The sequence below is a fragment of the Cornus florida genome, unplaced genomic scaffold (assembly GCF_030987335.1).
Source record: "Cornus florida cultivar Cherokee Brave unplaced genomic scaffold, ASM3098733v1 CherokeeBrave_3.0.0_Hap2_Chr05, whole genome shotgun sequence".
NCBI lineage: Eukaryota > Viridiplantae > Streptophyta > Magnoliopsida > Cornales > Cornaceae > Cornus > Cornus florida.
Genome location: NW_026775575.1, coordinates 114,625,921 through 114,640,648, shown reverse-complemented (window position 1 = coordinate 114,640,648; position 14,728 = coordinate 114,625,921). Strand labels below are relative to the sequence as shown.

The 14,728-nt window shown below is 35.0% G+C and overlaps 2 protein-coding genes across 2 annotated transcripts; one reads left to right on the top strand and one right to left on the bottom strand.

Moving 5' to 3' along the window:
• The first annotated feature begins 4,389 nt into the window (after nucleotides 1-4,389).
• LOC132308775 (uncharacterized) lies at nucleotides 4,390-12,938 on the top strand. Its single transcript, XM_059806991.1, has 4 exons — nucleotides 4,390-4,976; nucleotides 8,602-8,698; nucleotides 10,434-10,493; nucleotides 12,599-12,938. Exons 1-4 carry the CDS (start codon nucleotides 4,729-4,731, stop codon nucleotides 12,677-12,679), a joined length of 486 nt encoding a protein of 161 aa, XP_059662974.1. The 5' UTR covers nucleotides 4,390-4,728; the 3' UTR covers nucleotides 12,680-12,938.
• Nucleotides 12,939-13,419: 481 nt separating this feature from the next.
• LOC132310015 (fasciclin-like arabinogalactan protein 3) lies at nucleotides 13,420-14,298 on the bottom strand. Its single transcript, XM_059808258.1, has one exon. The coding sequence runs from the start codon at nucleotides 14,296-14,298 to the stop codon at nucleotides 13,420-13,422; it is 879 nt and encodes a 292-aa protein (XP_059664241.1).
• Nucleotides 14,299-14,728: the final 430 nt, after the last annotated feature.

Here is a 14,728-nt window from a genome sequence, read left to right as displayed (position 1 = left end):
TGTAGGATAATAGGGTGTATACGCCAATTAGGGCCATTTGATTAATTAAACTTATGTGAATTGATATGGTGCATCGCGGCGCATAAAACTTTGGTGCGCATGTGAATCTGGACCATGGATTAAGTTTGGTCAACAGAAGATTTATCTGGTGTGGGTGCATACATGTGAGCTCAAGTGAGCTAATCTGGTGTGGGTGCGTTTGTGTGAGCTCAAGTGAGCTAATTAAGTGTGGGCGCGCTCACAGTAGTGTTTGAGCTTAGCCAATTATTCTGTCTGTTTGTGACATAAAATTAAAACGGTCATAACTTAGTCATCTTAAATCGAAATTGGGTCATTCTTGAGCTCAAATTCAATGATTTTTCGTCCTCTTTCCAATGGTACTAATTTCATTATCAGATTCTTATCCTAATAAGAGATATTTACGTTTTAGTGAGACGGTGTCGGAAAACTATTTAAACCGGTATGGAGTATTTAAAGGAAACTATTTCTGACATATTTAGTTGCACTAATTTGGGTAAATATAATAAATTAATAATTTGTTATGGAAGGAAGTGTATATATATATATATATATAATTATTTATATATGGGTATATATAGTTTAATTTGTCTATGAGTTGTATGGAAGGATGAATATATATATATATATATATATATATATATATATATATATATATATATGTATGTATGTATGTATGTATATTGATTTTAAATAATCAAGGATTATTAAAGAAGGTGTTAAAAACATATATACATTAAATAACATATGTGTAGGTATATATATATATAAATCATTTAAGATGATTAATATTATCATTCTTATTTGGCATATCTTAATAGGCTGGTTGTTAAATTAATGATATGCGTATAATATGCATGTGATGGCTATGTATGATTTAGCGTATTGTTAATTTTAAAGTTAATTCATGGTTAAAGTGTGGGCATGGATGAATTGTCAAATGATTAAATATATTACCTAAATATGTGTATGAATAGAATACATATATGGAAAGCATGGATGATTGCTAATTAAATGTATGAATAAATATACCTGTGGAGGCATGGTTGAATTGCCAATGTATAAATATACATACACGGAGGTATGGTTGAATTGCCAATGTATAAATAAATATACTTATGGAGGCATGGTTGAATTGCCAATATATGAATAAAAATATTTACAATGGCATGGTTGATTTGCCAAAGCATAATTACGTTGTTATGTGTTAGATGATTAAAATATCATCTATGGTTGTTGTATGTATGGATTGGATTAGGGTTAGATATTCTTAAATGAAAATAGTTTAGTACTTACTGGTTAGTGTATTATTTTACATTAATAAAATAATATTGGGGAAGACGTGGATGATTTGTCAAAACTTGGATTTTGAATATGTGATTTAAACAATTAAAATCATTATCGGGTTGGGATTAAATAGAGTATTTCTTTTATTATAATTTGTTGTTTAAATGATTAAACAATTGACTAGGATGGGATTAAGGTCAAAGGAGTTTTTATAAAATGAAATGGTAGATTGGTCTAGGTATGAATATTATTTTAATAATTATTTAATAGGTATGGAAATTTAATAAACCTATTAATGGATGTGATTAGTATAGTATATATAATTATATATAGACATGTATATCGTGCTTTATTAAAGTTAAAACTTTATTAGGTTTGGTTTTGATCAGAGATGATCTGCTTATTGGTTTTCAGAGGCCTGGTAGAGTGAACTTACTCGTAGGGTTTAACCCACGATTTATTTTTCAGGTTATTAGAGGTTCCAGTCTCGAGGTTGAGGATCCGCAGCTGGGAGACTGTCATTCGCCTATTCATCTTGTGTACTTTTAAATAGTATTGGATTATTGGATAATGTTTTAAGGGGTCCTTGCGTTATGGGATTTCCGAATTGTAATTGTTGGAGAATCATTAAGTAATATTTATTTATTAGTTTTCTTCAGCGGTTTATTTATTCTTTATTATTCATCTTTGTATTCTGTGCTTGTTAAATACTTAAATTGTGTTGATATCCCTTGATTTTGTGCGCGGACTTGATCAATCCGTGTTCCGAAATCAGGGGGTATCACATCGGCCAACAAACTCCTCAAGGCAAGGAAGATGATCTTTAAACATTTTAACTTAGGGCAAATGATAGTTAGAATGAGCATATCGTTGGGAGCTTAATGTAAGAGCTTGCCTTAGTTTAGAGCCCAACTTTCTCTCTTGGCCTCAACATTTGTTTGCGGGTCTCAACATGAGATCGAGCAATCAAAATGCCCATTTTGAGTGCAAACAAAAGCATAGGTACAAGTATTTGAAGTTGAGAACAATAAAATTATATGTATGAAATGAAGGAGACGAAACCTTTGGGCTTATTGATTATGGGGTCCTTGCTATGGCGAAGGATATTCCATTTCATAGGAGGCGTTGGCATGTTAAGGGCCCGTTTGGCAACCACAGTTGCTTTGTGCTTTTGCTTTGAGTCGAAGTAGAAACAATGTTTATACTTTTAGAGTGTGCTTAACACTATTTAGAAGCTTATTTGGTAACGTAAATTTACAAGATTTTTAGAAGCAAAAACATGAAAGCATGTTTGGTAAAAAGTGTTTGAAAATTTGAATGATTAGTTAAAAATGTTATTTTAGAATTTTTTTATTTTTTTATATATATTTTTTAGCATTATTTTGCTACAGTACTGAAGCAAACAAAAGTATCATTTTGATGTTTTTGATTTTGATCGCAATTTTGGAAGCGCTTCGGTACTATTTAAAAGTACAATAAATATTATCAAACATGCTTTTGTTTAGCTATAATATATTGGCAAAAAAAAAAAAAAAAAAAAAAAAAAAAAAGCACTAGCCAAATAGCGATTAGCTTTAAAAAGTAGATAAGTCCACTTAAAGATTGACACGTGGCACTCATTTTCCAACAAGAATCCCTGCCAACTATTTGACGGAAGAAGTCTCTTGGAAATAATGTTTTCATTTAATGAATGGAAGACCCTCACCACAAAGACTCTCTCCTATTATATACAAACTATTTGATGAGACAAGTTATTTACTTATCTTGCACATCTTGCCTCTATTTAATGCATAAATGACATTATTTCCATAAAATTTGAGATGGATTATTTTGTGTGGAGGCCATGTGCCTATGACTTCATCAAGATGGGATTACCTTGATCCGCTGTGATGGGTATCAAGTTGTGTACTAAATTTTGGCATAAAAACATATTTTGTTAAAAAAAAAACACCTTCATATATTTTACATCAAGAAATAAGACTACTTGACACTCACTTCTTTTGAAGTATATAATATAATTGCTTTAATTTTTTTTATATAATTTAAAAATTACATTGATCACTCACAAAGTTAATAATATATTATAAGTTTTTTTTTTTTTTTGTAGGATGACAATTTAGTCGGTCCTTACCGATCTCATAGGGTTAGGAGAAATTTAGAAAAAGAATTCAAATCCCGTCAATCCCTAAACTCACCCTAATTAATAATAAATATATAAATGAATATTATTTTTTAACTATAGTTTTTATTTTTTCTTCAAATTTTTATAATAATTTTAATTTTTAACAATATTTTTGTTAATATGATTATCAAGTGTATGCTTATACTTAAATTTGTTCAAGTTTAAATTATTTTTCTTATAGTAGCATGTTGAACCTGTCCCAATTCCAATGCAAGCCAAATTAAACTTTTTTTTTTCTTTAATTTATTCGCTGACGAGTTTGGAATAGCGGTGCTCCGCCCCAAGCCCAGCCCTATTATCTTGCACAATGATAAACACATTAAAAATAAAGAATTTATTTATTTGAATCAGTACTTATACTCTCGCACTAAACATCCCTATTCTCTTGTACAATGATAAACACATTAAAATTTAATTTAATTTTGCTTTTGCTAACATCATGCTCAAACCCTCCTCCTCCTTGAAATACAGAAGTTATACTCCAAGGTTAATGCCATTTGGTAGTAAAAATAAATTTTTTACACCATCCTCAATTTCAAATTATGTTATTAAAGTTAGATCAAAATTTACTTTTTAACTAAAATAATATAATAATAATAAAAAATACAAAGATAAAATCGCACTAACATTGTTCAATGAAATTGTCTAGAAAAAATGACTAATTAATAGGAGTAATTTTTAAGGTGGTCTGTGTACTCATCTTTTTATGGGAGGTTATTGTAATTCTCACTACCCTATTCGGACCGCCTACACATAAAATTACTGTATAAATCAGATAAAAATACTTCACATGAAAACTCAATTCAGTTCTCCACTTTTCCCCCTGCAAAAATCCTGACCGCTCGTTTCTTGCATTACTCTTACCACAAACTCTCTCTCTCTAAGCTCCGTCCATTCAAAATTTCCTTACACTGATTTGCCTCTGCATTCAAAATTCCACATACCATCAAATTGCTTCAGAATTCGTACCTTACTTTTTACTTGACCTCTGTCAGGTATCACCATCTGACGGCCGAGATGTCCCAAGACAGTTAGCCTCATGATTCTTTAAATCCCTCCCGTTAGAAAGAGCGGGATAGCGTAAGAGACGTTGATCTGTCGGAACTCAGAAATAAACGGACTTAAATAGAAAGCTAAGAAGTTTTACCATTTATTGTTAGAGAGAGAGAGAGAGAGAGATAGAGCGAGAAACTAAGAAAGCAGAGAAGAGTATTTTAGAGAGAGAGGGAGAGAGGATTTCAATGGCGCCGAAGAGAAAGAGAACAGAGGCAGATACTGCGAAGCCGATTCAGACGTCGACTCGGGTGACTCGGAGCGCGACTCGCCGACTCAACGGAAGCACGTCGGCGGCGTCTGAGGCACCGGCCAAGTTGCCGAAGACGAAGAAGAAGGCGAAAGCGAGCTCCAAGGGAAAAACAAAGGTTGAGGTTGAGGACGTGAAAGCGGAAGAGGCTAGTGACGCTTCGAAGACCATCGTCATCGAGCATTGGTAATTTCATTTCTCTTTTCAACCTATTGTCTTGTTTGTTACTAATTGTTTTTCTTGTTTTTGTTGGCGTCGTTTTTGTAGTGTGTAAACTCTAGATTTACAATGATTTTCTTGCTAGAATCACAAGAAAATGGGTTATGTTTTTTATTTGAGTACATTTCTTTTCTGTAGGAGTTTTGTAAAACTCTTCAGTCTTTAAATTGTTTCTTGATTTTTTTATTTTTTTTTATTTTTTATTTTTTTTTTATCGTCAAGAAACGCATAGTAGATTTGTTTTATCTTCATTTTTCCCCCAATGGAGTTTATTGTGGGTTAAACTTGTATTTTGTTTATTTTTCTTGGTTTATAAGATTTGTTTGAATAATGAAATGGTTGTTTTGGAGTTGTGTGAGTGTGGGTATGGAGGGAGAGAGAGAGAGTGATTGATTTTGTAATGGATACCAATTTTTTCTGAATCTTGAAGTTTAGGGCAATGGTCATAGAAAATCTTTAACTTTCAGGGCTTTGTTGGTCAATTTTTCTGTTGAGAATGTCTATTGCATAAACACTAATAAGGGTTTCTGCTTTACTTTCTTTCCCCCCAAACATTTTATCCATGTGTCGGGTTTTGAACACTCTTTTCAGTTGAGATTGAACTATTGACCCTCGTAATGTGCTTGTGTATGTTTCTCTCAGTGATCTTGTATTTTTTGAGATATTGGCTGTTTATAGTCCTAACACAGACTCCTTATTCTAAGTCCTTTCAACTCACAAACACCAGCTTTTAACACTTGATGGATGGTAAGCAGTCCTTCCAAGCTGGAGACTATCTGCATTTTTGGGACCCTTTTCACTGGTTGGCAAAACAACTTTCAGAACTCGGTCTCCCTCACTCAATATCCTGGTATTAACATGTTATGGCCCCTAGCAGAGCTCTCTGCTTCTAGACTTTTAAACAATCTGTTATCCCGAGCTGAACTTCGTGCAAATCTCCATGCTTCGTAAGCATGGCTTGGCATGTTCAATAGGGTTTAAGCTATTCTGAAAAGCAGACCGTAGAGACTTGACCATAATCTTCATAATGCTTGGAAGTTAAGAGCAAAAACTGATGCTACTGTGCTTGTTCTCTTTTAAGTTTGGTATGCCCATAGTGGTTCTGACAATAGTTTGTTCCAAACTCTTGGGTTACCCTTAAACCATTTTCTCGACAAGACTTAATGACTTTTTTTGAAGATTTGACCTTTCCTTGCTTCATGGATAATATGAGTTGAATTTAGAAGCTGAATTCTGCACTTCTTGAGGGCTTGCATTTGACATCCTATGAGTACAGTTCCCTGATTGGTTGTTATGGATTGGGCAGATTGAAAATTTGAAAGATATGTTCCTTGATGAACCTAACGACATCTGCCCAGAAGACTTATTTCATGGGGACAGTTTCCATCTACTTTGTTAAATAATTTGTATCACAATGATAAAATGGTGATTCTTAGAAGATGGAGCTAGAATGTTGCCAATAAAGTCCTGTCATTGCTTAACTGTCACAGCAGGATCTTTTGTCTTACATGTTGACAACCCCTAGACATAGATGTTCTATATTTGTGTGGTCTGAAGTCATAGGTCATAGACATTCTATGTTCTTTTAATACATTTGTTGTAAGATTCAAGCAAGTGTAGGGCTATGGTTTGTAGTTCAAGTATCTAAGAGCAATATTTCATCTATATGCACTTCTAGCTTTCTGTGCAAGGGCTAATGCAGACGAGGCGTTGAACACGAATATAGTTCCTTTCAGTGGTTATAGGGTATATTTCAATGCATGGAGCTCGTGTTTTAAGTGATTAAAAGCTACGCTTTTTACAAGAAAAAGAGTAGTTAATGGCTTGGATCTTGGAGCTATATCAATTGTGTATGTTTTGGTTCAATGGATTTCTTTGGATGCTTCTTATTTCCATGTAAAGAAATTAAATGCTTCTTTCCATCCCCCCCAAAACAACCCCCCCCCCCCCCCCCCCCCCCCCCCCCGGCCCGCCCCGCTGATTTAATGTGATATTTTTTTTTTCTATTTTCTGATCTCACAAATCAAAAATATCATTGACATCCCTCTTAGTTAATACATTTGGAACACAATCCCCCTTTTCCCTCTCTATAAACTCTTATCCATCCCAATCTAAGCTCCCACACAAGACCATTCTCTCCCTCTCTAGTATGAAATCAACCGCGTCTCTTCATTAACCACCTTTCTCCCTGAATCTCCTGATAGTTTGCTGTAGTGAAGAGAGAGCTTAAGCAATCTTGAACACTTTCAATTTCTTCAGGGATTGTCCCACGGAAGTTATTGGATGAAAGATCAAGCTCGCCAAGTTCCTGTAAGCTCCCTAACCAAATAGGAATCGTGCCCTAAAACTGGTTCTTGCTGAATTGGAGGTGACTAAGTTTTTTACAGTTTGATAACTCAGGTGCTAGCTCTCGTGTGAAATTGTTGAATGATAAATCAAGAAAGTTAAGCTCTGTGAGTGGCAAAATTTGGAAGGAATGTTGCCAGAGAAAATATTTTATGCAAGGCGGAGACGAGTCAGATTTTTGGACATGGCTAGTGTGGAAGGATCGGGACCTGGGATCTGAAATTGAACCAATCACACCCGAAAAAAGATCTTTCCTTCAATTATCTCACCAATTGAAGAAAAAAAATCACAATTTCAATAAATTTTCTCCAAAGATTGAATTTGTTGCCCCACATCTTAGAAACCCTTAAAGAAAGTTAACTGTAACGTCATGAAAAATTTTCGGTTTCATTTGCATAACAATTTTCCATTATATATGCATGTGCATATATGTGGATAGACGTGGATGTATGTATTGGTATTATAAAAGGAATTTGATATGTTCTGTGTGGTGGAGGACAGTTCCCATATGAAGGTGGTGAGGGAGATTAAAAAAAAGAAAGAAACTAAACTGGTAAGTTCTTTCTGGTAAATTTGCATGGTTCGTTAAAGGAGTTGAATCTTTGAAATGGGATGTAAATGATATTTTTAAAATCAGGGAAACTGTGTAATTTTGACTAACTAGAGGGGAGGTCAGTGTAATTTGCCCTATTATTTTTAAGGGACAAGATTTCAAGATAAAATATATAACAGCAATATTTCAGCTATTTTATATAGCATTGTCTTTCTTAGTTCTAATGGAAAGAAGGCCTTGAAGATGAGTGTACTTGCATTAAGGTTAAGAGGTTGGTTTTGTGAGCCTTGGATATATTTCAAACCATGGAGCTCTTATTCGTGAGAATATTAAAAGCTACATCTCACATAAGTAGTAAATGACTAAGATTTTGGAGCTTTACAAATTGAGTATTTTGTGATTCGTTTTAAATTTTGTGAGAATATTAAAAGCTACATCTCACATAAGTAGTAAATGACTAAGATTTTGGAGCTTTACAAATTGAGTATTTTGTGATTCGTTTTAAATTTCGTAGATTAAATATTTTGGTTATTCTTGCATCTTTCTGCTGTAGTGAAAATAGAGAATCTTTAGCAAAGCTCTTATCTTTTATCTTGCTACTAAATGCGGTTCGTCCTTTCATTTTCTTTTTGATTGCTGCAGAACCTTTTTTCCATTACATGGCATCTTTATAATTTTTTTTCCCTTCTCTAGCAAGCAATGCAGTTCATTCAGGAAAAGGGCTGATCAGGTCAAGGATGCCCTGAAAAAGGATCTTTCTGGTATTACTGTGCTTGTCAACCCAGAAAAGGTATGCTTAGTCAAATGCAATTTTCTTTGCAAGTTCTGTTTTTTGAAATTAATATGAATCTTGGAATTAAAATGATTGACTGCACAGTTCATTAATGGAGAGAGATAAAAGTGTATAAACTAATTAAAGTTATGTGGGCAAGCTCTATGTATTGAGATTCCCATTTAAAATTTATAGGATCTACTCTGTGTTGGAATTCCAAGATACAAACCCTTGTGTGGCTTAGATCTAACTAGTGCCAGCATGTTTACAGAAAATGAGAATTGAAGCTGTACCAAGTCACAAGTCTTATGGCATAGACATCAAATTCATAATTATAAATGCCTCATCAACTTTTGTTGCCCGCAGATTTTAACATTCCTTTTTTCGGTAAGAAATATAGAGTTGGTTGAACTTAAATCATACAATTTAATCTTATGTCATTGCTTTTAAAGAAAGGAGTGCATGCCACTATGAATGATTAGCAATTGGTATGGTAATATGCTGTTTTTGAATATAATGTTTTCTGCGAAGCTTTTACAAAATCTGATGATTTGTTGCAACTGATTCTTTACTATGTCCCTCCCTTCTTAGTTAGTACTACTTCTGAGTCATTGGCTTAGAAACTATATTTTTTACCTCAACCAAAATGATATTTTAGCTCCCTGAGTTCTTCCTTCTTGTGAGTTTGGACTTGTCTTTTTGTGCTATTCACCATCATTGAAATGATAAAAAGTTCTTGTTTAAGTTGTTGAACTCCATCTTGGATATGTGGTTGGGTTTGTATATGAGTAGGCATGAAATGGACCGAACTTAATTGAGATTTGATCCATCATGAGTAATGTTTCATCAAATTCTTATTTTATTTTGATATCCATGGAATATTGGGTTGAATATGTGATATGTGTTCGATACATTTGGTTGGACGTCACCTGAAAAGGATTCCCAATAATTCATTTTTATTAGATTATTGCTCCAAAATGAATGAAAACCATACGGAACACTGTGTTATGTAAATACGTTGTTTCACACTAGAAAATGGGGAAAAAATGAAAATTTATGAGAATTTTGCAACATCCTTGTGTTCTTCTATTTAAGAATTTGATACATTTATTGCCTCGATACGTACCCACAGCACTCGACAAAGGAACTTGAGTCCATGCACGTAACATGGGTCCTATTCAGTTTTGGTTTCAAAGAAGGAAAGTTCTTGGCATGGTTATCCATGCACATAATGGGTGTTTTCTTTACTTGCGTGCTTGTCCAAAATAGAGCAGAAAAACTTGTCTAATTTTCACTATACCCCACAATGATCTGGCCTCCCTCGCTTATTTTTGGAAGCACTCGGGAGTTGATGAGGCATGTTGCTTAAGGTGAACGAGCTAGTATTTACTTGAATATCTGAGAATCAAAGTTCCTAGAGGTTTAATAGAGGGTTTATGATGGCTTCCAGCAGCCACATGCCTTAAGCCTACTCCTTTTTTTGGGGTTGGGTGCATTTGCGTGACATAGGCGGAGATACTGCAGACAAATTCATAACTATTTTCTGCTAAATATAATAGCCTTCTGCTAGGTACTTCACATGTATGCAGCTCTCCTTTCTTCATCATATCTTGCTGCTAAGAGTGTGAATCACTTTTTCCTCCATATATGTTTTTATGTTCGGTTTGTCTGTATTTCTCCTTCCTTCGATTTGTCCTTAGTTGATGTCTTAAGCTATTACTTTTTGTGTTATTTTTTTTTCATTCTTTTTCAGCCAAGAAGAGGATGCTTTGAAATACGGGAGGAAGGTGGTGATACGTTCATCAGTCTTCTGGTAAAGCTTTACCTGAACATCTGATCTATATTTGTTATTATAGCATGAGAAGCATTATTGAGCATATTCATAATTTTTTATGTCGTAAACTCATAATATTTTTCCCTTTTTTTCTTCTCAAAAGTTCTATGGTTTGGTTTTTATCTACTTGTGTACTTCACTAGTGGTTAAATTATTCTTCTTTCCATAACAAACATTTTTTTTTTTTTTGCTTTTCTTAATTCCATGTGTATAAGGTACTCCAGTTTCCAGGATACATGTGATGCTAAAGCAGTTGTAACGATAAGCATGCTCAAAGTTATAACATATTAATTAATGAACTATAAAATGAAGATGAAGATGCTGGCGCAATATGCCCAGTGTCTTAATAACTGATATATTTTGCTTAAGATATTTTCATATATTGGTTAAGAAATGCAATTATTGAAGATAAGCACCAAAAACTAATGGATTTCTAGTGTCAAGAAGTCCGGCTTGAAGTTATAGGAACAATTGTAGTTTATAAAAATTGTTGCCATTTGAATTTAAAGTTCATACAAATTAATGAAATCCTCGTAATACTTATGGCATAATGGAGGTAAAACAAAAGGTTAGGTATTTCTAGCAAGTAATTTGCAGATAGGGAGAATGTAGATGCTTTCAGAAAACTACAATATAGCCTATAGGACTGTCATCGCAATGGTTCTTTTTTGCTATATGTGTTATGTCTGTTTTCAGAATTTACCAAGGATGGGATTGTTAATGTTGACTGTCATCTCAATGGTTCTTTTTTGGTGCATGTGTTATATCTGTTTTCAGAATTTACGAAGGATGGCATTGTTAATGTTCATGTTCATCCAACTTCATGCCATGTTTTCCATTTTCCCCTAATGGAAAGAACTGAACCCATTATTGTTCCCTTCCTGTTTAGATTCCATGCCATCTCTTAACCATTGTGCTATGACGACTTAGGTCACTTCATATTATGCTAAAAAAAATTCTGATCACACATGTCCTTAATGAAAGCCGATGAGTTTGGTCGAACAAGTTCCCTTCACAATCTAGAATAAATTTCTCCCTTAAACTCACATGACAATACGTGTCAGAAGATTAGCATAGTTATTGTAGAATCTCTTTAGTAGCTCAGATGCTTTGTTAGGGTGACGTATAATTGGGAGAAGACATGTCTGTGTCAACTGCTCTAATATCAATTTATAGGTTGTTGTCACAAGTAAAAGTGGAACTGATGCAGATTGTAACCAAGGAATGAGGAAAATTGAGTTAAAGAAACCAGATTAGGGCTGTTTATTTATTTATTTTTAAATTTGTAAATTTAATAAAGTATTACTGCTACGGAAACGCCATTACCCATGCAGTTTCCGCTAATGGAGGATGCTATAAGGGATTGATTGGATACCATCATTAACCTTGGTATTAGGCTATTAGCATTATTTGCATTACATGACTGCTCTCAGGATTCGAACTTGTGTTCTCACACTTGACAACATGTGCTTTTATCATTTCACCAAGCAATGGCCAAGTATTGTTCCTTAAATTTGATCTAAAATTGTTTTATTGGTTCTTGTTAGCAAGGTATTTTGGCAATTTTGGTTTTTAGCCTCAAAGTAACATTTTTTGGTTTAATGTAGTTGATTTGAGCTATTTGCATAAATTGCTATTGAAATGTCGAATTTGGACTTAATTTTTATATTTCAAACTGTTGATTTTGGACTCATTAGTGGTTTTTGATAGATGTTAAGATTTGATCTCTATGAAATCAAATGTCTTTTTAATACGAGAAACATTTAGATGCATTGATAAGTACTTCCAGATGATTGACGTTCTCAGTCTATTGTATCGTCATCACATGCTAAATATCCCCCTCCTCTCTTAAAATGTTAAATAAATAGAATAATAAACTATCATCCATAAATGAGACATGTGAGTAGAAAAACATATTTTCCTGTTTAGAGGTTGGTGAGTAGAAAAACACGTATTTAATGTGTTTCTGAGATTTTATTTGCCCATTGCCTTTTCTATATAAATGCCTCTTTTTAGCATTCTGATGGAATGCCAGACTCTGTTTCTGAGTTGACTATAATGTTTTACTTACTATTAACTTCCAGGACATGAAGCGACCATTCGGACCGATGAAAGCACTAGACATGGACAAAGTCATCTCAGATATTGTCGACAAGATCAAATAATGATCTGATGCTTCACTTGGATTTTTTTGATATTGTAGTAATGTGGTGAAGCCACTTGACATGAACAGAGTCATCTTTAGATATTATTGTCAAGACCAAATGACGATTCCATGATTTGAAGTAGATTCTGGATATTGCAGTATTGCCTTTTACAACAATACAGTTTTTGGTTGAACAGAAGTTACAGAACCAGAGTAACATTGCTTCAATAGTTGTAACCTTGCAGTCTTTTGATGACTTGTATTAAAAATTTCTTCTAGATGCTTTTATTCTCTATAATTGTTTTGTCATTCCTTGATGTTGTTTTTTTTCATTTAGATTGAGTCTGCAACATTTATTTTTTTATAATCTGTTCATTTGACTTGAGGTTCAACTTCAGGGTGGTGTGTCTGCTGCTGCTAAACATTTTAAATTTCCTTTTTGGGATTTTGCAGCACAATTTGCACATGTAGATGCAATTTGATATTCATACTCCACCAAATTATAATATTTTATCTTGCTTCTTGCTGTGGAATTGACACAAATCTTATCGGCAATTATATTCAATGCAAGAAATCTAAGCATTGGCGATTTCATTTTTTGGCATTGACAAAACTATCTAGGGGTTCTTTTTAGTCAATAGATATATATGTATAGAATGAGAACAGTTTTCTTCTACTTACACATCCCTCCCTCATTCCTTGTATCTATTAAGCCGTTCATATTTCATATTTATTCGTTTATGGTCCCTCTTCACATCCTTAAAAGGCAACCAGCAAGGCTGACACAAATCCCATTACACCACCAACACTCAGGACGGCGCGTGAGGCAGATGAAGCTGGAGCTGGGGCGTCTCCTGATGGTGTAGCACTGTCGCTGTCTGACTTGGGAGCAGCACTGTCGCTGTCTGACTTGTCTGGTGCCGCGGCAGGAGGAGTATCATCAGATTTTGTTGGTGAGTCGGCCTCAGGGGCCTCTGATTCCTCTGATGATCCACCTGACTTTCCCTTCTTGGGTGCCGGGGCCTTCTTTGGTGCCTTGGACTTCGTTGGTGACAACGGTGGTAGTGCTGGTGCGGGACCTGGTGCCATCTGTGGAGACGAGGAGTCTTTTCCATCAATGCCTGGTGCAAGTATAGGACTAGAGATTTCCAACACGGAAATGTTGAATGGCTGAGACGCCACCAACTTGACCAGCTTGGATTCGAGAGGAGCGTCTTTGACGGCGGACCCGAACATGATTCCGTTTTGGGTGTTGGTGACATTCAAGAACCCTTGACGGTTAATGGCGACTCCGCTGGATTGGTATAATGTGGTTAAGATGTCGGTCTTATCCTTCATCTTTTGGAGCTTGGGAATATCATAGTAGTCGAGGACGACATGGGTCATGAGGATGCGCTTGATGAGGTCGCGGGACTTGCCGGAGATGGAGGACATGGCGCCGTTGTTGACGGCAAGGACAGTGATGGTGGCTCTCTTGTTGACCTCATCGGCGAGGCCAGTCTCGTTGAGCATCTGGCTGAATTGGCTGAGCTCAGGGTCCTTTCCGAGAATGTTGTTGATGTTGAAGGCGGTGGCGATGGAGGAGAGGAGGAGGCAGGAGAAGAGGACGAGCGGTGTCATGGGGGATGAAGAACTCATCTTCGAGTTTGAGATTGTGAGGTTGATCGAACCCTGAAGATGAGTTCTAGTGGGCTATATATATTAATTTTGTTTTTTTCTTTTTATCACGAGGAAGACTGGAGATGAGTTGTGACTTAAATATGGTATGATTTGAGGGTGGGTTCTAAAGATTCTGTGGATGAGAGTGAAGGTCTCTATTTCACACGGAGATGATGGGTCTTCTTTCTCTATTCTCTATTTAAGGTATGGAGGTTTTGACATGCTAAATTAGGGTTAATTGCATGCATTAGACTGGTTGATGTACGAGGCTTGCATGGGACGTAGACCAAAACCGCTACTTTTGGAACCTGAAAAAAAATCATATAGGAACACTTTCAATTTTAGAAAGAGAATTTTTTAGTCGTGAGTCAATGATGATGTGGACATGGGATAATGCCAACACATGGAT